We start from the raw sequence: 24273 nt of genomic DNA, 5'->3' as shown, positions 1-24273 counted from the left end.
ACAGAACAGAACCCAATGCACGTGGTCCAATATCCACATGTATGTGTATACATGAATACACAGATTTTTTTCGGTGAGAACTTAAAACGTTTCAAAACCACGCTACAAGTGATTTGATGTGGCTACCCAAGGTAGGGTGGTAAGGTGACCACAAGGAGAAAGGACCTGAATAAATTCCTTTGAAGTCTTACCTCATTTAAAAGTGAAAAGAGATACACTGTGATTATTGTACACTGTTTCCTGCTTCTGCTTTTCTTGCAGGTATTTGTTTTAAGCATTCAAGATACCAATTAACAGATGAAGCCATCGCTGGATATGGCAGCATGAGAGATGCACTGTAATATTAGAGTAGGCCTTAATAAGAACATTAATGTAGCAAATTGACTTGATTTCCTCATGTGCAAACGTAAACATTACAGTACTAAAAATGCACATAAACCAAGCAGGATAAGAAATTGAAACTTTTTCTACATAAAATAGATGCAGAGGTACACTCAAGGCTGCTTCTATTCTGTGTATAACATACCTAACATTTTCTATCAGTGGTGATTTAAACTCAAGATCTCCCAGTATTTTGTCTAGAGTTTGGCTACTTTCTGTTATGTTCAGAAGCCAGACCTCCTTTGTGTCTTCTTAGTAGTACAAATAAAGGGTCTAGCTCAGATACACTCTAAGGAGTGGGATGGTAAACCTTCCACCATTGTTTGTGTTCATGAGCACGTAGAAAGTATTCCTGCATTTTTTACCCCTTGTCAGCACCTAGTTATTTTTAATTTATCTCTGCAAGTGTAGATTACATTTGTGGGAAATATGCTAGCTGAGCAAGAGGCAGGCAGCCAGGGACATGTAGAGATAAGTGGAATCATCCTGCAGAGCTTAATATTCTGGGATGTCTTCCTTCAGTATTTTCAAATTAGTAAGTGTATTATCAAGCTACACCTATAATTTTTGTTTAGGGAAATAAGGGCAACAATTTGGTAACCAGTCCTCTGGTACCTTTGGGAAGAGGACATTTAACTGAAATACTCTTTTGTTCTGTTTGCTCATCACATTACAGAGTGAGAACTAAACTGGGACTTTCTAGTGCTGCTAGAACAAATGTGTTGACACCCACCTTGGGTTGTATCTGGAGTAACTGGAGTAAATTAGCTTTTCAAGTAATAGGTGGTATCATAACCCCCAGCAGCAGCATCGGTCCTTGCATGAGAGGGCACATCATGATCTGTCCAACACAAAAGCCAAACTCATATATTGATTCACCTATAATGATAAAATGGGATAGGAACCAGATTATGAATGTGTGGGCAGGACAGCTCACCCCTGGGTTTTAGGTTCCTTGAATGACGGTGTGTTACTCATTAACTTAATTATCCATTAACTGGATGGCTCCTCCTTGGTTTTACCTCCTCAGTTCTGGGTTTCTATTCCACCCCTTGGTTTCACATGGCAGCCCTCTGGACCAACACAAGCACCATAATGTTTCCCAGCTCTGAGGGATGCTGTTTGTCCCCAGGGAAGGCAGGCTCTGAGGGAAAACGCTTCCTACTGTAAAACACTCATAAAAATAATTAGTCTGCAGGTCAGGAAAGCGAGGAATTAGAGGGAAAATGAGATAAAGCCTTTCTCAAAAGTAAAAAGAAAATGCTTGGAGTACCGTACGTACATTTCTTGGCATTTTAAAGGACCTTGAAGTATCAGGAACTAAAGAAAGGCCAGTCGGCTCTTGCAAAGGCTGTCCTTGACTTGCAAGCACAGGAAATTGAGCAAGGCAAACCCATGGTATATCTGCAGCAGAGAATGAGCTCTCAGGTGCACTGGAAAAGGCTGCTGCAGCCTACAGGTGTGGGAGAAAGAGAAAACCTATGGATTGCTGCTCTGAGAAGAAAGTGATACAGAGAGGTCCGTCAGGTAACTAGTTGTTAAAGATCTGGGCAGCAGAAAGCCCAACTTTGACATCAGTGAACTCTCTCTCTTTTAGAGAAGCTTCCTGAATACTAGGCTGCAGACTTAGTGCTGTCTTTATATCTCCTTAAAACAAGCTTTTATGGCTCTTAGTGGAATTATCACATATTTTTCTTACATCTTTATAACAAGAAGTTACTAAACTTCTTCAGAAAGCTTTTACAAGGATTATTTTTAATTACCAGTAAATTTTAACAGTTTTTATATATATGCGTGTGTGTGTGTATATCTATCTATATATCTATATCTATATATAAATTCCTGGAAAGCATATAAAGTCAGCTGTATGATAATGTACAGCTACACAGACCCAATTTGATTTGCATCTCTTGTCTCTGAGATGGCAGCACTTGCAGTGTTCCCACACCCCTATGAATCTATGTGTGCCTCAGAGTGGTCAGGTGTTTTTTCCTGTTAGGGACTGACCACGCCAGTGAGTGAACTCCAGAGCTTGTCCTGAAGACATCCCCTGACTGATAATCCATCCAGATACAATTACAGCCAAATGGTGACTCAAGTTAAATTAGTTTTTGGGGATACTTGATAAATACTGCAAGCTTGCATTTGGAGTACAGCTGTGCACATAGTTGTTAAGGATATAAGCCCAGGTATTTACTACACTTTTTTTTAAACCATAGAAAGGCTGAGATAGTTTTAATAGTGCAAAAGTTTTCCTGTCTGAGGGGAAGACAACATTTTTTTAATTAAACACCAGTTACATTATGAATATTCTCTTACAAAGATGGATTCAAAGGAGACACAGATTGCTCTTAACACAGTCAAGGACATTTTATTGCCTTGATTTTTCCAAGGACCCTGTCAGTCAGGTTGGAGATTGAGAAATTTTAGAAAATGTTGCTCTTGTCCTCACTGGGAAAACTGTGTCCTCTGAAATATGCCTTATGTGCTCAACCTACCCATGGACAACTGAATGTCAGTCCACTGCTAAGAAAACCTGGAAGAAGAATGAATTGTCTTTCTACACACGAAAAAAGGCCTGAAGGTGCTAAAGGTGTCCAGGAAGCCTGAGTGCCCTAAGCAGATATTAGTACCAATATTTGTATATAAGACTTTATAGACTGGAGAATTTGCTATTGCAGGAAAGTTGTGAAATCTATTTTTTAAAAAATTAGAATAATCTCATATTAAGATTTATGAATTTAAAGTAATTGGGTTTTGTTTGGGGTTTTTTTCCTTTAAGAGGTGTAGCTTCGTTTTTATTACATTCACATTCCCAACAAACCTGTTTTTGCAAATATTCATTGACCAAGTGTCAGATTTAAGGAAAAAAAAGCAAGGGCTTCAAATTTTGGTAACAATAGTGATCTTTTTAAAGGTCAGATTTAGAAAAAAGTTATTTAGCAGGAGAGTAAATCAGTGAACATTGAAATCCTCTTTTTGTCTGTTTCTAATAAAACTGTGACACCATTAGCAAATGAAAATGCAAGAATCTTTGCACCTTGAGTATTTCATGGAAGGCACATGTCCATTTGATTGTGTTCATAGCAAAGTAGTAAATAAACTTTGTGCAACTGATAGCAAGTAAGCTTTCTGTTCTGAATTGATGACTTCATTTCCCAGAGTTTAGATTTCTAAGAAATAGCAAAATGTACCAGCGTAGGGCAGTAGTTTGCTACTGAGTATTATGCTGCTCATTAACTACATTGAATTTAAAAGCACAGCTGCCTACTCCCATTCAGTTTGGTTTTCTCTGCATTTAAATAACTTAACTTTGATCTGTACCATGCATGTTTCATAATTATTTGCCTTTGAGCAATTGCTACACTATTTTGCTACGTTACATGCCCCTTTTATCCATTTGGATCTCAATCCTGGACACCATCTAAGCAGAGTTAAATAGAATACTGCAAACCTGATAGACATATCAAGAGAAAATTAATATCTGTTGGTTTTGGGTGCCCCACCATCACAGCCTGGTTTGTCACTAATGTTGAGCTGCAAAACAGTTCTGCTGATTAGGGCTGAGAGCAAAAGTGCAGCAGATCAGCTCACTGAGGTGAGCTGGCCTGAAGTCCCTAAGGTCGCTTCATATTTGAACTTTTTCCATCTGCTAGTGAAGTGTGGGGAGGGAAGGGGCTGAAGTCTTGCTTTATGTTCCATTCAATATTTGTGGTGATATTTGTAAAGTTTTAAATACAAGAGAATCCTGTTCATAAGGTGTACTTCAGGTGTACTGTCAGTTGTGGACTTTGAACACCTGCTGACATTTAATCTGAGCTCATCTCACATTATTGACTTTGTATTTACATCGATGACCTTAAGTTGTAATCAGTCAAATGTTACATTAAGAATGACATATTGGTATATGGTACAATTGATAAACAAGGTTATTGGTGCTGCCCTCATATGTCTGTGTTATTCACTCTACTGAATTTTGAAAAGGTGCAGGGACTACATTCAGTCATAAAAGGCTGCTCAGGAACAATACAATATTTTTCTAAAACAATCACTGTATTGCTTAAAATCCTGTATTCCTGAGTTTTGCTTGAATGTTAGTTCTACTGGTTGCTCACTGATAGCCTTTTGAAAAGACACAAAACATGTTTTTCCCCTCCAGATTTAATCGGAGGTTTTTGTCAGTGTTATCAACTGCTCTGAGTGCACAGCATCATTAGAGAAAAGCAGTGGTGCATGCCAATTAATGCATCTTTAATGCATCTCCTTAAGAGACTGGTACATCGATCCACCTAAGCATTTGGCTGCCTGCAGGATTTTCCAGAGATTTCCTTTCCTGAAGATATCTGAGGGGATTGTTCTCTTGCTGAAAGCTAGAAACCACAAAGTAACTGAAGAAATCTTATGACACATGGGTTTCCTGCTTTGGCCTTATCCTTCACAAAGACCAAAAAGGAGGAATGTATTTTGAGTGTTGGAGTCCTGCAGCATGGTTTAACAGAGTTATTGGTGAAATCTAGGCCAACATTCTTGCTCACCATAGCTGAAGCAGGATTTTTTCCCTATCTAGTAATGCTGTAGCTTTTAAAATTTTAAAGCAAGAATAGAGGCTAATAGGTGTCAGAAGAATCTGACTTAAGTATTATAGTGCTCCTGTTGCTCATTGTGCCCACACAGAAGGTTCAGATGCATTTTGTGGATGCAGATTTAATACTGCCAAGTTCAGATTAGCAAACGTGCAGGATGTGACCACAGGCATACCAGTACATTCACATTTATGTTCGTTGGTGTTTGTCATCACATACTGTGTGCTTTTCTAGGATTTAATTTGTACTTCTGTTCTCCCTGCGAAATCCTACGGAGTTTTACTACCTGGATAGAAAAAAAAAAAAGTCTCCCAACTTTGTAGCTAAGGTAGGAGCAACAGCACATTTTCCAACCATCTTCTTGGTCTTCAGATGCAAATTCAATGCAGTGCTTTGGCTGGCATGTCCCTTAGGCCAGGTATCTGAATGAGGAAGGAAGGAGTAAGGACCGAAGTTCTAGGCTGTGCGATAGACCAGTTATTTCAGCCCGTGTAATTTTTTTTTTAAACTGTTGTTAGTTGCTTTGACTTACTTTCTTGGTTCCTCCCCTTATTTTGTCCCGTCTTCCTCCAGATATCTTAATATTGCTGCTCCCCACCTCGCATCTCTAGGCTTCCCGCCTACATTTCCCCGCAGAGAAACATTCCTGCCTGCCTGCCCTGCTGTGGGTTGCGGCCACAGGCTGTAGCCTCCTCTCCTTCCAGCTCCCTGGCTGCCAGGAGCTCCTGCGGCCAGCGCCTCGTCCTTCCCGGCTACCTCGCCTTTCCCCTTGCAGCGTCGCTTCCCGTGGAAGCAGCCTGGGAACAGCCCCCTGCTTGCCTCTTTGGGAGGTCAGACAGGAACAGCTTTTGGGCCAGCGGCGAAGCACTGCCCATGCTAACATAAATATATATATGTCAGGCTTCTGCTAAAATTAAGAAAAAGAAATAAAAAGGCCGAGTTGGGTGTTGGTAATCGCTAGACATCAGTTGCTGAGCAGATCAAACTAGCGATAGGCAGTTTTGTATCTTTTAATTCAAATTATTATTCTTTCTTCCTGCTCACGCAGATCCTATGAAATAAAAAACCTGTCCTTAAAGCCACAATATGACAAGACAGCACTTGACCCGCATGCCTTATTCTGTAAATAAGCAGACGGAGCTGGCAACCGGCGGTGCGCAGGCACCGGGTGTGCGAGCGGGGGGCACAGGCAAGTGACCGACCCCGGCAGCCTCGGCCTAGCCGGCGGAGCCGCTCCTCCCTCCGCCCCCGGCTGGGAAGGGGCTGGGAAGGAGCCGGCCAAGGCCACCCTCGCCCCATCGATCGCCCCAGAGGGCGGCCCGGCCACGCCACCGCCCGGCCGGCCCCCGCGCTGTCCTCAGGTGTCCGACAACGAATCCCCTGCTCGTGCTCCGTCCACCCGCCCCGCCTGGGGCGGGTGAGGGGCGGGACCGGCGCCGACTCCGCTTTCGCCCCGGCCGCGGCCGCCGCTCCGCTCTTGCCGCCTGCGTTCCGCTCCGCTCCTCTCCGCTCCGCTCCCACGGCCGCTGCTGCCGCCATGAGCGCGGACCCCGTCGTCTTCGTGTCCGCCGCCAGGACCGCCGTGGGTGAGAGGCAGCGGCGGGCGCGCCGGATGGCGGATGCTGCCGCCGGGGCCGGGCGGGTGTCCGGGTGCTGAGCGCTCTCCCTCTGTGTTCCCCTCCCAGGGTCCTTCAACGGCGGGCTGTCCTCGCTCCCCGCGCACGAACTGGGCGCCGCCGCCATCCGGGAGGTGCTGCGCCGGGCCGGGCTGGCCCCCGAGGAGGTGTCGGAGGTGATCCTGGGGCAGGTCCTCACCGCAGGTACGGGCCGGCGGCGGGACCCCTCCGCCCGCGGCCGGGCTCACCCTCTCCGCGGCCGCATCTCTCCGGGGTTGTCCCATTGAAACAGCTCAGGTTTCACATTGCAGGGACGTTATCCCTCGCCACTGGGAACGCGGTGCCTTAACAAAGGACTTGAGAGGCGTCGTGGCTGCTTCTCCATACGCTCTGGGTGAATGAAAGGATGGGTTTTTGGAAAGGATCTTGTGGGGAATAGTTCGGGTTTTTTTTAAATCCCTGAAGTTGCCAACAGTGTATGTGTGAATGTCAGTTTCTTTTCTTTGTTACAACATCCTTCTCACCTTGGTCATCTCAGCTCCTAAATTTAACATCCTGAGTAATGGTAACACTGAGATTTTAAGAGCTAGGCCTTCATTTGTGTTTATCTGCAGGACCGATGTGCAAGATCTATGATGCCACTTGTTTGGAGACAAACATTTTGATTCAATGAAAATGTAGCTGGCAGGGAATTGTTTGTTTTGAACTTGCTCCTGCTTTTTCCAGGGTAATGTTTAATCAGCGTAGTCATAGGCAGGTTTGTATTTTAAATGTGGAGGAAGGAAATACATATTTTTATCTTAAAGATGATTCAGATTCCTCTATATTTTTAGCTTGCGGAATGATGTGTTCTCCTTGTCCTTTTCTTTGTGTACAAAGAGCTTTGGCCTGGGGAGATGCAGATGAAGAGTGTTTTCTTAGAATATAGTGATCCTATTATCTCCATCAGGATCACAACAAATACTGGAAGCTTTCAGGTCCATCTGTGCATAGTTGTGCTTTTGGTTTCCATATGAACTTTCAGGGAAAGTTAACTGCTGGTGAGGTACAGAAGATGTCAAAAAGAAACTCTTCAGCAAGAAGCAATTTAAATGATTTCTCATCTTACACATACAACAGGCTAGGGCTGATCTGAAGTAGTGTTTCATCTGACCTGGCATCAAAAGCAGAGTTGCAGATATAAAACTAGCAGTAGCAGGTATTAGTTGATCAGCAATATAAATGAAAGAGGTTTCTGTTTATAGATTACTGCTGGGCACTTCTCTACCCACCAGCTGAAAGCAGGAGCAAGCTCTAAATTTTGGTGGAATTGGGGTGTTGTTGTGAACAGTGAAAAGGCAGACATTTGTTTTTTAAGAATAAAAGAAAAATGCTGCCTGTTCCCACAGGTGCTGGCCAGAATCCCGTCCGGCAGGCCAGTGTGGCTGCGGGAATCCCATACTCTGTGCCCGCCTGGAGCTGCCAGATGATCTGCGGGTCGGGCTTGAAGGCAGTGTGCCTGGCTGCTCAGTCCATACTGACGGGAGACTCCAGCATCGTGGTTGCAGGAGGCATGGAAAGCATGAGCAAGGTAAAGCATAGGATCGCAGTCACATTGCACCAACGTACTGGGAGCAAAGAGCCCGATGTTGAAACCCCGTGTTTCCAGGCTGGCGCCCGGGGGCTGATCGAAAGGGTTGCTGTGCTTACGAATGAATTTACACATACAGCAGTTGACTTCAGTAGTGTGCTTTTAAAAAAAGGAAAAGACCTCATACTGTAGCTACTGAAAAGGTGCGCTGCAAACACACACTGCATTTAAAATTCCATTTTCATTTCCATTCAGCTCTGTTGTGATGAATGATTTGCCTGTGACAGCTGGCAGTAGACAGGATTTTCGTATTGCAAGAAGCCCAGAGAAGGAATAACTGAAAATGTTATTGTTCACCGAGCAATTAGAGCCTGGAAAGAAAGCAAAGCAGTTTTATTTCAAGGTGTTCATCCCAAGGCTGTATTCAGGAATGGGTCTGAGATGGTCTGATGCCAAAGAAATGGATGGCCTCTTCGGCCCGGGCTCAGCTGCCTGTGCAGAGAGTGGTGTTGACATTCCCTGGCAGCAGAGTGCAGTTGGGAACTACCTGGAGCAGGCTAGTAGGATGGAGAGCCACAGCCCCAGGAATGATAGATTTGGTCTGTGGAGAGGAAACAACACTTGCAGTGTGGTGATCTGCTACCAGGGGAATGCAGAGGCCAAATGGCACACCAGCTGGCAGGCTCTGGAGGGACAGGCAGAGCAGGCAGCTGGAGAGACTGCCAGGATTTGGGATGGGTACCTCCAGCCAGCAGGCAGGGATCTCTTCAATGGTCTGGCTGAATTGTGTACTGGAGATGTAAACATCTGACTCATTTCAAAATACCCTCTTGCAGGCTCCTCATGTCATTCACATGCGAGCTGGGGTGAGAATGGGAGAGGCTTCCTTGCAGGACACTATAATCCTTGATGGCCTTACAGATGCTTTTTATCAGTACCATATGGGCATAACAGGTAAGTGGTGACAGCCGTAAAATGAGATGGTCAACTGAAAGAGTTCACTGACAGGAAATTTCAGAAATCTAAAGTTACAAATAATGTGTTTCAAGCTCTCCTTATGTTTTAGTCATGAAAAAGAAAGAAAGAAGTACATAATATTGAAAGGCATTGAAGGCATTTTCCATTTTGTTTGTAAAGCTACTGTTTTGGGTTTTTCTTCTGTCTGAACTAATCTGTCTGCATCTCTTCTACATCTGAGAAATTTAATTTCAGAAAAAAAAAATAAACAGAATAATCCCTGTATGTAACTGGAGCATTCAGCAGCACAGATTTACAGTGGGGAGGAGTTACGCAAAGTGTCCCGTTGATATGCGTGGTTCTACAACTTGAGGTTATTGCACCCTGGATGGGATGGTCAGCCAACTGCTTTTCCAGACCCTGCTTATGAGACAGAGTGACTTCAGAACTGTTAGCTTTTCTGAAGTGGCTGTAGAGAAATCTGAGCATAGTAATTCAGAGAAGCAATAAGCTAGAAAAGCTTGTTTGTATTTGATTTAATTTGATATATCATCTGGGAGGAGATTCCACACAGAAATTTTAAACCTCAAGTGAAAATATAGTAGAGAATCATGAGTAAACAAAATGAGAAAATCTGAATGAAAACCATTCAGCATAGTCAGCTGCTTCCTACAGCAAACATTAATGACTACATTTGTGCTTACAATTTTGCAACTTAAAATTTTGGCATTTCCTGATGGCAGTTTGCATTTTGTTCCTGTTTCAGCTGAAAATGTGGCCAATCAGTGGCAAGTCAGCAGAGGGGAACAAGACCAACTTGCTGTACAGTCACAAAACAGGGCAGAGGCAGCACAGAAAGCTGGCTATTTTACAAAAGAAATTGTTCCTGTTCTTGTACCTTCTAAAAAAGGTAAGTGTGAGTGGATGATGAGAGCTGACTTTAGGAAAAAAAATCTGTTTTCTGCTATGTCTCCTGTAATCAGTGGATGGTTTCCCACTTACACATGCTTTTTGTAAGCATGTAGCCTGTTGCTCTCTTTTTCAGCTTTCAGTAGTTATATTTTAAATAAGAGAGAAGCAACTCAAATGTGGAATATCTCAGTGTAGTTTTCTGCAAATACTACCACTGTGTTTTACTGGAGATAGAATAACAACCTAGACAAAGCACTAACTTAACATAGGCTTGGATATGGTACCAAAATCAGTAATTTTCATTTTGTTAAGACTCCTGCTGCACCAAACTTAAAACAGTCATGTTGATCTGGCAAACCTTGCCCACCTAGTAAAATACACAGTGACAATAATTAGGGTTACTAGTTAATTATGTAGTCAGGTTACATATATTGGGTATATTTCTCTTTAGGTGACGGATATAAACAGACCTATTAAGATGTCTCTTTCTAGAGCAGGGGAATTCCCCAGCTCCTTGTGAGTTAGATGCAAAGACTAAATTTTCAAAAAAGAAATCAAGAATCAGTGTTTCAATATTTCCATTGAATAGACCCTGCAGAAAAAGTCCTGGCATTAGGCAGGCTGCAAACTAACGGAGGGATTTCGTGATACCCGTTTAGATGATAATATTTAGTGACAGTTGACAGCTCTTTGTAGCGAGATTACTAGAAGTATTGTTTGAAATACAACCTCCTGCGGAAAGAGAAGCTATTGGGTTAGGAAAAGCAAGAACAATACTGACTTTTGCACAACTAGATAGTATTTTAGCTGCTAGTGTTTGTCTTAGAAAATCTGAGCTGTCTGCCCTGCCAGAAGGAGCTGGAGGGTTACAGCAGTTAACTCCCTTGAGTTGGAAGCTGTCTCCAACATAAGAATGCCTTGTTGGTTGAAAGGAATATGGTGCATATTCCCACTCAGCCTGTTGTTTTTGCTGTCGTTCTGTTTGAGATGTGTGTGTGTGTGATTAGACCCTCCTGTGAGCATAATGCTCTGTTTTGCAGGTCCTATAGAAATTAAAACAGATGAACACCCTCGACATGGGAGCAACTTGGAAACAATGGCAAAGTTAAAGCCCTGTTTCCTAACAGATGGAACTGGGACAGTAACAGCAGCTAATGCTTCAGGTTGGTCCATCTGGCTTGAATGAAATAGAAAAGAACAGTAGGTGCTTATGGCTCAAGGCAGGGTCTCTGTGAGAGGTGTGGCTGCTGTGTGTTTACTGCTTTGCAGGAAATGGCAATGTGTTTGACTACGTAGGTAGAACTCCATTTTAGATGTGGTGGAGGATTTCTTTTGTTTCCTTGTTTTCTATGAAACAATACAAGAGTTTGGACAATAACAGCAATATTTGATAGGCTGGAAAGAATATTTCCTTTTAAAACTAAGAGTTTCTGATACTGCAGATCTGGAGAATGGAAGACTTAATGATTCATGTTTGAAAATGTTACTCCTGTGGGACTGCCACAAGCAGCTTTTAAACATCTTCCTTTGTCTTTATGCTGCCCCTCCCAAAGCCTGCCTAATAAATCTGATGTACTTCTTTTTCAGATTGTACTTTGATTCTTCCACCTGCTCATTTCCAAATAGAATCAACAATGTGTCACATTTACAGCAGTATAGTTTGAAGTGTTTGTGGCAGGGAACAGACTTGGCTGATATGAACAATACTGACCTAAACCAGTAAATGATTTGTGATTTTTGTTCTGTCTAGATTGTGATCTTATGCAAGCAGGAGAAAGTGGTACAGTAAAAGCCAAAAGCCCAACAAATACGTACAAGTTGTTTGTTACTCCACAGGTTTAAATGATGGAGCTGCAGCTGTTCTTCTAATGAAGAAATCGGAAGCTGCTAGGAGAGGTCTTATGCCTTTGGCTCGGATTGTATCTTGGGCTCAGACAGGCATAGATCCATCTATTATGGGAGTAGGGCCCATTTCAGCAATAAGGAAAGCTGTAAGTAATCACTCATCTATGTATCTATTATGTTAAAACTCTTGCTTGTAATTGCTTTTTGTTTTCTAGCCATGTCTTGGTTTCACCCTGTTCTGAAGAAAACTTAGTAGGAAAAAAGTAAACCGTGTGAAAAAAAAATACTCAAAATAGTGTAGTATATAAGATTTGGAATCCTAGTGCTACTAGGGGAGTACCTACTTGTTGGAAAAAGAAAACCCAAATGTATAGGTGTATGAATGGACTTCAGAGCATAAACTAGTCAGGTTTGTGGAAGGGTACCTAGATAACCTAGGAGGCTGAAGATCAGATTTCAGGGATGTGTATAATTAACCAAATTATGGGATAATTTGGTCCTGCTGCTGTGTCTGGCCAGGTTAATTTTCAGATCATTGCCTGATTGTATTTGCAATAGTACAACACTGAGGGAAGGGCCACTGAGTGCCATCTGCATTAGCAAATGGGATGGTGCCCTTTGTGTTTCAGTTTGGCCTGCAAAAAGCTTGGAGTTTACAAATTGGATTCCTTTCAGGTGTAACTGAACAGGAAGGTGCATTCCAAAGCCACATCTATTGTGCTCAGACCATTACTGCACCCACCGATGTACTCAGTGCTCAGTCCACAGGACAAGGTTCTCAATGCCCCAGTGAGCATCCCTGCTGGTACCATGCTGCTTGCTAATACAGATGTAGCCCATGGCAGCCCCAGCTGATTATTTGTTAAAGCTTAGCTATGAAATTGAGCATGAAAAGAGCTCTTGTACAGCTAAGAACAGATTTACTTTAATATTCCTTATTTTTTTTAATACTGTGTAAAAGGCCTTATTTTGTTCACCTCTGAAATGTCGTGGCAGTGTGGAGCTCTGATTTGAACTCACCAAGTTCTGTGGCTTTTGACAAGAAAATCAGAACTATAATGCTAAAGCTTTTTCTTATCAGATTTCAAACTGCTAGTTAAAATGAAGGGTGCAGTAACTGCATATACAATGAATTTTAGTTTAAACTGTGGAACAGGCAAGCTGTGCCTGTAACTGTATAGATACTATGAAAAAGGGCACACTACTCCTTCGTAGAGCATGGTCCTAGTAACAGCAAGTTCACGGCTTTGATCCCATATATATGGGCCTTTCGCTTAAGAGTTGGACTTGATGATCCTCATGAGTCCCTTCCAGCTCAGAAGATTCTGTGATTCTGTGATTAAACTTCGTAATGGGCGTTATCACATGTTCACACCCTCCATATATTACGCTTATCACTTCAAAACTTTAGCACTTTATCGTGAGAGAATATGTTGAGTGTTACAATAACATAGTATATATCTTAAGCTTTTTCCAGAAGAATGGGATACTCCATACGGTCTTTATTTTATCTAGTAGAAAAAGGCTCTCCTCCTTGACTGTGGCCTCAGAGGTGCACCAGTCTGGCTAGCCTCTGTTGTGAAATGTCATTATGATTATTCTGCTGATAAAGTATTGCTGTTAGAAACAAATTGAGTGGAAGTAAAAATGTACATATGTGAAACATGCCTAAGCCTGTACCAGAGTAGGCAATTGCATCACAAGTTTCTCAAGTGAAAACATGAGCCAAACCATCTTCCAAAATAGTCACCCATGAGAAGCTTGAAGTGGCAACTTCCACTGTAAAGGCAGGAGAGACTGGACAAATTGGATGTGGCACTGATCACTAATGGTTGACACCTCACTATTTCCAGTGTAAAAGTCTCTAATAAGTAGAGACTCCCTAATGGAGTCAGACTACATCCTAAAAAAATTGCTTTTAATCTGTTAAAGCCTACTTTTGAATCCAGTGCTTGTTCTAGTAAGGGCACCACATACAGCTGGATTTTCACAATTGCACCACCACCACTACACGTGTAAAATTAGTCAAGATTTTTATGAGCAGCCAGCATTATTACAGTACATTGTACTGACTTGTCTGACACTGAAGTTTTGTCTGTAGTCTTCAAGGATTCTCTCATCAACACTGGCTATAAAAAACTTTTCCTTCAAATTTTTTGAAGTGGTAGCTTCAAATCACCCAACTTACATCTTAGGAGAAGCTTCTTCTGGTGCTAAGGAAGACCTAAAAGATAATAAGGTCCTATTTGTATTGTTTTCTCAGATTGACAAAGCTGGCTGGACTCTGGAACAAGTTGACTTGTTTGAAATTAATGAAGCCTTTGCATCACTCTCTGTTGCAATAGCAAAAGAACTGAAAGTAAATCCAGAAAAGGTAATGATTTGTAAGCTGCCATTTATTTGTAGGCTGGCATTAGTTTACCTCTTGTAACTCAAACTTATCCCATTCTGTGCATCTGGATTGTAAGGGTGAGCACAGCTCTCTTGCAATCCCTTTAAGCAAATAGGGTGGGAGCCCCAGCAGGCATTTCCTCACACTGCTCTGTCTGCTGGCTTTGCTAGCAGTTTCCCAACTGAACAAGTTCCAACGTGTTTGCAGTGGATTTTTATGCAAATCTAGGCAACTGCTCAAGCATAGTTAATTCAGAATTTGAAACTGCTGCTTCACGTGTATTTGCCACAGTATTCTTTTAGTGATGGCAAAAAGCACAGGTATTATTCTCCCCTCCCTAAATTTACCTGTTATCTTCAGAGTGAAGACAGAAGAAATACTGGTTATTACCAGCTGTTGCACTCACATGCACTTTCTTGTATGGAATGGTGTTTGTGGTTTCAAGCTCACACATAGTCAAGGGCTAGATCCCAGCGAAGTCATTTATGCTTAAAGTCAGCTAAGCTAGTTAAATGTTTTGACTGTCTGTATTGGCTTTTTTTTTCTTTTTTAGGTCAATATACAAGGTGGAGCTATTGCTCTTGGCCACCCTCTGGGCGCCTCTGGTTGTCGCATCCTTGTAACTCTTCTCTATGCACTGGAACGAACTGGTGGAAAACGTGGTGTTGCTGCTCTCTGTATAGGAGGAGGAATGGGAATAGCCATGTGCATTGAGAGATAAATGTGAGGGAATGAATGAACAGCTAGTGTTAACTAGCTTTGAAACATTTTACTAATAAACTAATAAACTTCTAGTAACAGAGCCTAAAATTGTTTTGCCTAAAATTAAATTAGTTTACACCATTACTTCTTGACAAAGAGGTTAGTGGTTATTGCAGGCACTCTAGTTGTTAACACACACTAGAGCTTAAATTCTCACTGCAAGGACCAAACTTGCTTTCAAAAATTAGTTTGTTCACAAGAAAATAGCAGCAACATTCAACCACTTGTTTTATTAACATTTTAGTTATAAGAGTGGGAAGTGTAAGTGAAACAAACATAAATAAAGCCTAAGTTATTCTTCAAGTGCTCCAGACTGAACTGCATCCTCATAGCACCCTCCTCTCTCTTCTTTAGTTTCAGGGTGCAGTTTGATAAGGTCATCAATTCGGAGAATAGTAATTGCAGCTTCTGTTGCAAACTTGAGGCTCTTGGTTTTGACCATGGTTGGTTCAAAGACACCAGCTTGCTTGTTATCACGAGGTTTTCCATTGATCAAGTCAAGACCAATCCTGCAAAGAAGGAATGCTGTCAGATGGAGAGGGAGAAACAGCAGAAATACAGCTGGGAGTATCCTGTGTAACTCCTGCTTCCTTACAGCAATACATACATACAACTGAAGGGCAGGGGCAAAGGAGTTCACCGAAAACATACATTCTTCTTTTACTATGCAAATCATGATTCAGTGAACTGGGAGAACAATTTTCCATCTAGGTCACCAGCCCACATCACTCTTACTAGCCTTCTAACAGACAGATACTTGCCATTTCAGATTTTTGCGATCTGGGTTAACTTGAGCCTCGTTGTGGAATGCTCTCAACTTTGCAACAAGATCTGTGGCATCCTGAGCAGCATTTACTGCCAGTGTATTTGGAATTACTAAGAGGGAGCTTGCAAATTCTGCTATTGCAAGTTGTTCACGTGATCCCTAGAAAGAGGAAAAAAATTTTAAACCAATAGTTACAACTGGAGAGGAAAAAAATACAGCCATGATCAAGAACAGCGCTAACTGGTAGGGGTTTTCACATGCAAAACCTGTGTTTCAGTCAAAGAACCAGAGAGTCTAATTATCAGAGAAAGAATTAACTCATATCCTCCATTTTAAAGAACCATCTTAGATTCTATAAGATGATTAGGTTTTCATGAACCACAGAAATTACTTCTAACAGATGAAAATAAAAGCTTGGAGATTAATTGTGCAAATCTAACACATACACACCATTGAGTCTCTGTGCAAGACTTACCATGCTGGTTGCATAATTTTCAAGATATATTGAAAGTGCTGCCTCTACAGCACCACCACCTGGGACAACAGACTTGGATTCCAAAACCCTTTTGACAACACAGAGAGCATCATGTATAGATCGTTCCATTTCGTCACACATGAAGTCATTGGCTCCTCGTAAGATAATTGATGCTGAAGTACGAGCCTTTGTACTAAGGATAAAAGGAATCAGAAGTCAGCTGTGCTGAATAAAATCTAAATTAAAATTATTCTTGGTAAATTTTTTCTTCTAAAGCAGAGTTCGGTTGAGCCTCATTTTTTCAACATTTAAAAGAAAATCTTAACATTGTTATGCCCCCTTGCAGGATACATACATTGTAACTTAGTAAGTCACTATTTAAATTTCTAACATGCAAGAACCTTTGAGTTTTAGTCTTTTAAAGAAAGCTACCTGTCAGAGTATGATGACGTTTTCCCATCAAAGAGGGGAAAGTGTACTTAGGTATTAAGAAAGACCCCTTTTGCACAGCCCTCAAAAAAGCTAATGACTGCCAACGTAATAAAACAGGCTGTCACCAGGTACCCGACACACGAGTGCCATGGGCAGAGCATTTCATTCACACACAAATGACACTACAGGAACATGAACACCCAGAAGGGATATTGAAACAGTGGAAAAGTTACTATCCAAAGTATGTTCTCATGAAATGAACTGATACTCAAGTCTTCAGGTACCAGACAGCAGTGACACCAGCACAAGGGAACACTGTCTTTCAAAACAAATTGAAAGATTTAGCTCGCACCTCTTTATTCAGATGAAATTAACTAAGTACCTATTTCCCTTCACTGTCTCTAAAGGGAAGCCAGTTTAGAAACATTTGTTTATAAACAAAAATTTAAGTAAATCTGTCTAGCAATCTGATTGTCTCATATGCTGGTTGACAAAGAGTGTCCAGCTCCAGCAAAAGAGATCAAATACTGATACTCTCACCTCTAATTTGCACTGGATTTGTGTACCCTTTCCCATGTGTGTAACTATTCCAACCACTTAGATAGCATGAAGTAAATAAGTGGAATTTTATCTCAAACGTAGCAGAGAACACATACAGAACTTGAGTGTTTTTAGAAGGATCCTTACTTCTTGATTAAAATCAGCTCATCATCGCAGATTCTCTCTTGGATCACCTCTTCTGCCTGTCCCAGCATTAATGCCTCAAAACTCTCCTCACCTTCAAGGTTTGCAAGGGTTGAACATATGGTTGCTTTAACAAACAAACAACAAAGTGAAGTTAACATTCAATTTCCGCACATCATCCTTTGCCCACTACCAATAGGCGTACAGGAAGAAAAACAGAAATAAAAGCTGTGTTAAATAGATTTTTCTTGAACAGCACTTCTAGTTCTCAGGCAGCAATTCAATATTTCAGTTTATAACTGATAAACTGGCTGCTTCTTTTGTTCAACTTTTACAGTGCTTCCTCTTCCACAGCCAGTACAAGTTCCCATACTTTACCACAATGAAAATATTTTCTTCCAAATTTAAGAACTGACAGATAAAAATATGTACAGGACCAGATTTTTTTTAAAGTATGCATTTAGTGATTTAGGAGTTCTTCATTCGTCTTGAACTATGTAAACAATGTACTTAACTGTCTAAACAGAGGCTTATGAATGCATGCATAATAAAAACATCTAAATAAATACAGATTATGGCTCCCATTTCCACAAGAGGCCAGTCTTGACAGTGCAAGGCAGCTTCTTCTCCCTCCCCTGTAAATCTTCAGCAATCAAGTCTTACAGTAGTCATCTACTTTGACAAAGGTCATTTAAAAGCAACAGTAAAGCTAAAAAGAAGTGGCTCAGCTTTACTCATCCTGACCTTGGATGTTAAGAAGCCGTATTTTAAAAATCAGTAACAAGTACCCTAACAACAGCTTCTACTTTGAAGAATAAATTTATAAACCAGTTATTTGTATACAGACGTACCTCCCGATGCCTTAGCAATCCTCTTAAGGTCCTTTTTTACAACTCTTCGTACTGCCATAGCTCCAGCATCAACAAAGTATTTCAGACACATATCATCAATACCTCCAGTGGTGAGAATAACATTGGCACCAGTGGCCAGAATCTTCTGGATTCTTTCTTTGGTAATATCTGACTCTCTGCAAAGATTAATGTCAAAGTTATAAAAAGGTATCCAAAAGTATACCATCACATCCTGTCAGCCCACTTCCTGAAACCCTTAATGCAGAGCTCTGCAAGAATGGACCACTGCACAAACATACTTGCATCTCTTGAAAACTGACTTAATACTAGTTCTGCCTCCAGAAGTGAAGACTTCTTCCATTAGTATTTGGTATTGCTGGGAAATGCTAACATTCAAAACATTTTTTACCTCTTGCACTCAGCCAAATCTACATCAAGCCATCTCAACTGATGAGATCAAATCAAGCCTGTGAAACCCCACTGCCTCAGTTATTCAAGCTTCCACACACCTCTGCCTTATCTGGTCCAGCTTCTCAGGGTCTGAGATAACAACCTGAACACCAAGCTTCATTTTTGCTTTCTGCAGGCTGAAGTCAAGGCATGCAATCTTTGCATTAAGTATTCTCTTGGTCATACCTGATGAGGAAAAATAAGAAGAAGGATTTTGTCAAATAGAGTTAACATAACATCAAGTTAGCATTAGAGATTAAAATTAATGTTACTTTCACATTTCAGATTTCTACTGTTTACTTCTCCACCTCCAGTTCTGCCCTACTGCAGAAAAAGCTAATAAAGACTTTCCTGTGTTACCTTTTTATATACGGTCCCCAAAACATGAATGACCATTACAATGTGACCTATCAGTCTCACATCCTGTGAGTTACCTAATCACAGCAAGGCTCTGCTAAATGAAACAGTCCCCCACAAACCTAGCACTGGCTCCGCAAGGGAAGTGCTCAAGTTCCACCAGAACACAGTGTTACCTTGCTGACACTGAGCTACAGCAACTTACCAACACTTTGTGCATCACTGCTAGCTGGCAGACTCTAGTCTAAGAAACACTGGTGAAGTGCAGTATTTTGTGTTCTTGTTTAATTGTCCTGGAACTGAAAACCCACATGGATTTGCAACGAATGCAGCCAGTTCAAAAAGCCACACAGAAAGACGAAGAGGACTGAGCTGACACAAAAGATTTCTGAAACACAGCCTGTTCTTACCCTGTGAGCCCACCACGCAGTTCAGAGCATAACCGTTCACAAGAATGCTCTCTTTTTGGCTGCGGCCATGGGCCTTCAGAACATTAACCGAGTTGATGGGGTACCGAGCCTGACCCTTCTGGTCTGTGTATTTAACTGCCAGTGCAGCATCCACCACCATGTTAGCAAAGAAATCACCATCACTGAAAGGCTGTTAAGGTTAAAACTGAAGAAGGAAACTAGTATTATGCTTAAGAAAAAAAAAAACCAAAACAAACCATGAACAGAAATAACTGAAAGTGCTAAAACTAAGTTTCCAAAAAAGAACTTCAGAAAGGCAAGAAAGTGCTAGCTCTCCAGCTCTCTTTACCATTGTCTTAAAGGAATGAGTCATTCTAAAAGCTGAAACACTGCTAGAAAAATTATGACAGACTACCATGATGCCTGCATTTTATGTACCTTTTGTTCCTTAAGTAAAATACATATCCTATGTTTGGCCAGCACAAAAGCTAAAAATGCAGGGGTTTCTGTGCCCACGGAGTAAAATTCAACTTTCTTTCCTCCAGATTCACTTCCCAGGTACTTCTGTAACACATTCTTCCACTCACACAACTCTTTATCTAGTCTCCCTAACAAGCAATGCAATTATTAGGAAACAATACCCTTTTGAAGCTATCCTGATCTGCCAACCCAGATTTAAATGAACTGGGAAGAGTTTGAACATGTTTTCCCATGTCAGATCACAGTTATCTGTAAAACCCCTGTTACAAACACAACAGCTGCACTACTGTGTCATGTTCATAAAAACTGCTGCAAAGGATACTCTGGCCTAGCTACTCAAGCTCTCTAAACAACCACTCTCACTTCACTCACTTGATCAAGTTAAAGGATACACTCCTATAATTTTCGAGGACATTGATGTTTTAGCAGCATTAATTAGGCACTCCCTGCCCAGCTCATCTGTGTTAATAACAAGATTTTCATTGATGTAGCGAACAGCTTCCCTGTAAAATAAAGACAAATGCACTGGTCAAGAACCACCCTCACAAAAAGACAAAAACTTACATGTTTTCAGCTCTTCTAAATGTTACCTCGAAGAACAAAGGGATAAAATCAATTAATCTCCAAGGACAGTAACATGACAGTCATTCCATTACGTGATTACAGAAATACAATTTAAAAAAACCCCAAAACACACGAAAACCCAACCCAGACCAACAAAAACCCCACCACCCCTGCAACAAACCACCAAATTCCACTTGGTGCCAAAAGGTCTGTATTAACGCAGTCACAAAATACAGAAATTCAACTGTATCAGTTTCTTACTTGCAGGCAAGTCGGTATCCACCAATAATGGAGGTAGGATGAATTTTCTGTTTCACCAGCTCATCTGCATTTTTGAGAAGTTCTGCAGCAATAATTACCTGTTTGAAATACAAACACTAAATCCGTGCATCCCACACAAGCAAAGAAACTACCTTGTACAATGCACAACTAAAACCAGTTTCTGACATGAGGTGAGAGCCTACCCAATTCCAACCCCCACCAAGGTATCTAAAGTCTCAGGCAAGTTTTCGACACTCAGTATCCTTGGTACTTTACTTTTACTTCTCACAGTCATTAAAAATTAAAAAACTAAATTCAGCCTCTATCATCAACCTTTGAGACAGGAAAAGATCAATAATGAAACAGAAGTAAGAAAATTCCCTTCCGGAGCACCACTTTGCATATGGAAACTAGTATCTCTAGAGAATACTAAATCTAAACACTGACTTTTGATATGTCTGCCTGTAAAACTTGCTACATACCACTGAGGTGGTCCCGTCACCAACTTCTTTGTCTTGCAGGTCTGCCAGCTCACAAAGGACTTTTGCAGCAGGATGTTCCACCTCTAGCAGTTTCAGAATGGTTGCACCATCATTAGTAATGGTCACGTCCTGATTTTCAGGAATCAAACGTGAATATGATGTACATTTCTATCACACTTTCACTGTTGTGTTTCAGAACATTCATACAAATAGAAATTAATTAATCTTCACAATTGCCCATAAAATAACTACTTATACCAAAACTTTTCTGCGACTTTTTAACCAGGAGTCCCATTCTAACAACGGAAATGTTACTAGTGCAGAATCTGCACTTTCTTTTGATCAGAAAAACCTTTTTGGTACAGAAACTCATCACACATTTTGCAAATATTGGATTAGTAGTCATGCAATGACCTCCCTCTAACACAGTATTTTATTACAGCAGCCTGGAAAATGACAAACTTTCTACAATTGCTTGAAATATTTTGAAGTACAAAATATTGCTTAAAAATTTGTTATGAGATTACTAGATTTTTTTTTTTTGTTGTTGTTATTTCTCCTAATGTGGAGATCGGGACATACAAGTCAGCACCTGTTAAACTTGATTTAAATGATGAAACTCACTTCTTGCAATCTGACCAGTATTTTAAGTGGTTACAAGAACTTACCTACAGAAAAGAAATAACTGTACCACATAAATTACCACCACAATAGATAGAACTAAAATGATGTAACACACATTATCCAATACTCAATTTTACCACAGTTCTCCTACCCCTCTCAGAACCATGGAAAAAACAGGCACGTGCACATTAGGCCTATGAAGCACGCTAAGTAGAAGCACTTTTACACAGGAATACAAATCCTCCTGACACTTCTTAAAGTAATATTACTTACCCCAATATCATCCACCAACATCTTATCCAGACCAACTGGCCCAAGAGAACTCTTCACAATATTGGCAATAGCAGATGCAGCAGTAACTGAATAAATGAAAGAAGTAAGAAAAGAAGAGTTTTATCTTCCCAACTTCAGGATGATTCTCAGATTTATAAGAAACTGTGCCAAGAACCAACAAATCAGGAACTTGACAACAAGTGATCTCCTCTACGATTACAATGCAGCCTATCCAACCTGAAGCTTTACCTTACTTTGCTAGGCTTGCTGCTACTAAAAAACTACAATCTGTGCCAAACTTCACTCTTCCCTCCTAGCTGGTTTAGCTAGCTAACCTGGCAAAACTGACTGACCAGAAGAAGAATGCCTCCTCTGCTGTCTGGATAAGATGGAGTCTGAGGAGGACTGAGGTCAGAGGAGCAGTGGTGTTAGATTAGGAGGGGTTGGTAGCACTGCTGCTTTTGACTGCAGCAAGCAGAGACTTCACTTTCATTTAGTCCTCAGTTCTGGGCAGACAGAACAATGGTATCACCACGCATCAATTAGTAAAACATCTTTTGGTCCTTATCAGGTCTGTGACTGAAATAAAACATTTACTTCTCCAACTAAGTCACCAAAAAGTGACCTTTGAGTCACTGCTAAAACAACACAAAGCCTCCAAAACATCGGCTTATTTAAAGGTTGTTCTGCCATCTTCATATAGGAAAAAGATACAATCAACCTTTTCCTTCAGACCATGGCAAGTTTTTCTCTATCCCACAAGCATAGCCACTTTATCTAGAAATTGAAAAAGTGGTAGTTAAATGGGAATAGTTACAACTCAGAGACCTTCAAACAACACAAGAATTTCTTTTGTTTAGGAGGATTAATGGCAGCATTCTGTAAGAAATAACGTTGTACTAAAGGTGATTATGCGGAATCTAACTCGTGAATTAAAGGAAGACTCATAAATTTTAAGTGGTCTGCCTAAAGTATCATCAGAGCTACATGAACCAATCTCAGTTTGATCAGGAAGCAAGTCTTCGGCTTCTTCCTTTGTCTTTTGGCTACTCAAAATCTGAGATCGGTCTCGGAATTTGCAGCCTTCCCCCAGGACTTGGGGTACAATCCTGAGCAATGGGTAGCGCATTTGAGAATTACAGTTACAGACACACATCTCGACGGCGGTCCCCATTTTCCGAAGCAGGTTATTTCCCTGTGCCGGTCAGCAGGGAGCTTCCCCAGCTGCCCCTGACCCTGCAGAACTCCCCGCAGGCCTTGCCGGCTCACGGCCTACGCGGTCGGGACGGGGCAAAGCGACCTCCGTGCAGCAGCCGCCCTGCCCCGCTGTTTGCTGCTACCAAGGGAAGGAGGGCGGGGGACGCGGGATCGCGTCGCCACTTAGACTCCTGCAAGCGGGGCGGGATGGCGTGTGCTCCACGTCCACCTCCCTCCCTCCTTCCTTTCTTCCCTCCCTGCACGCAGCGGCGGCCCGGGACGGAAGGAATCTATCGAGAGGAGAGGCTGCTCCCGGGCAGACCAGGGCGGGTGAGCACATGGCAGGGGTGACCATGGCCGCGCCATGTTCGCTTCTTCCTGCCCCTCCCTTCCCCCCCCCCTCCCCCGGGTCTCGCCGGAGCGCGCCGCCGTTACCGTTCTGCGTGCGGACCGAGTCACCGCTGGTCCGCTCGCCGAACACGGCCAGGGGCCCCTCCATCGCCGACATCTTCCCGCCCGGGCGCGGCGCCACACGCACAGGGAAGGGACAGGCGGGCGCGGAGCGGCGGGACTGCCGGGGCGGCGCGAGGCACGCTGGGAACGCGCCCCCGGCCCGAGGGGGCGGTGGGACGGGGCCACGCCCCGCGGGGGGCGGGGCCTCATCCCGAGCCTGCCCAATCCTGGAGCGCGGCGCCGCCCGGCCTCGAGCCGCGATTGGCGGGCGCGCCTGAACAAAGCCGCCGCGCGACGGGGCGGGGCCGGGGCGCTTCCACGGGCTTCTAGAAAGTGTCGCGGGCCTGGGCGCGCAGGCGCGGGGCGGTCTGCCGGGGGTGGGGAAGGGTCCCCGCTGCTCGGCATTGGGAAATAACCCGCTTCGGAAAGTGGGGGCCTCGGCATGCGTGTCTGTAACTGCGGTCCTCAAACACGCTACCCGTTGCTCAGGATTGTA

The 24273-nt window shown here is 42.4% G+C and overlaps 2 protein-coding genes and 1 non-coding gene across 3 annotated transcripts; 1 reads left to right on the top strand and 2 right to left on the bottom strand.

Annotated features, from left to right (window-relative positions):
- Positions 1–6398: 6398 nt before the first annotated feature.
- Positions 6399–15058, top strand: ACAT2 (acetyl-CoA acetyltransferase 2). The gene is made up of 9 exons (XM_042016420.1): positions 6399–6550; positions 6650–6784; positions 7969–8150; positions 8987–9104; positions 9874–10017; positions 11060–11182; positions 11856–12010; positions 14128–14238; positions 14810–15058. The coding sequence occupies exons 1-9, from the start codon at positions 6502–6504 to the stop codon at positions 14975–14977; spliced, it is 1185 nt and encodes a 394-aa protein (XP_041872354.1). The 5' UTR covers positions 6399–6501; the 3' UTR covers positions 14978–15058.
- A 164-nt stretch (positions 15059–15222) lies between these two features.
- On the bottom strand, positions 15223–23933 carry TCP1 (t-complex 1). Its single transcript, XM_042016414.1, has 12 exons — positions 23760–23933; positions 22128–22213; positions 21231–21359; positions 20749–20846; positions 20316–20426; positions 19444–19625; positions 18736–18862; positions 18227–18402; positions 17379–17502; positions 16260–16452; positions 15780–15943; positions 15223–15527 (listed from the first exon to the last, which is right to left on the bottom strand). The coding sequence occupies exons 1-12, from the start codon at positions 23830–23832 to the stop codon at positions 15311–15313; spliced, it is 1680 nt and encodes a 559-aa protein (XP_041872348.1). The 5' UTR covers positions 23833–23933; the 3' UTR covers positions 15223–15310.
- LOC121659414 lies at positions 22803–22938 on the bottom strand. The gene has a single exon (XR_006014315.1). It is a non-coding gene; the product is annotated as a small nucleolar RNA SNORA29 (small nucleolar RNA).
- Positions 23934–24273: the final 340 nt, after the last annotated feature.

This window comes from Corvus kubaryi, unplaced genomic scaffold, assembly GCF_017639235.1.
Source record: "Corvus kubaryi isolate FWS band 111438036 unplaced genomic scaffold, C.kubaryi_AGA036_p1.0 split3-73, whole genome shotgun sequence".
Classification (NCBI taxonomy): domain Eukaryota; kingdom Metazoa; phylum Chordata; class Aves; order Passeriformes; family Corvidae; genus Corvus; species Corvus kubaryi.
The sequence above is the reverse complement of the archived record's forward strand: the minus strand, read 5'-3'. Positions and strand labels throughout refer to the sequence as shown.

Coding starts and splice junctions, on each gene's coding strand:
- ACAT2 (XM_042016420.1), top strand. CDS start 6,502: ATGAGCGCGGACCCCGTCGTCTTCGTGTCCGCCGCCAGGACCGCCGTG. Junction 8,151..8,986: donor GCATGGAAAGCATGAGCAAG/GTAAAGCATAGG, acceptor ACCCTCTTGCAG/GCTCCTCATGTCATTCACAT. Junction 10,018..11,059: donor TCTTGTACCTTCTAAAAAAG/GTAAGTGTGAGT, acceptor TCTGTTTTGCAG/GTCCTATAGAAATTAAAACA.
- TCP1 (XM_042016414.1), bottom strand. CDS start 23,832: ATGTCGGCGATGGAGGGGCCCCTGGCCGTGTTCGGCGAGCGGACCAGC. Junction 20,847..21,230: donor GTGACGGGACCACCTCAGTG/GTATGTAGCAAG, acceptor TATTTCAAACAG/GTAATTATTGCTGCAGAACT. Junction 18,403..18,735: donor CTGGACCAGATAAGGCAGAG/GTGTGTGGAAGC, acceptor TAATCTTTGCAG/AGAGTCAGATATTACCAAAG.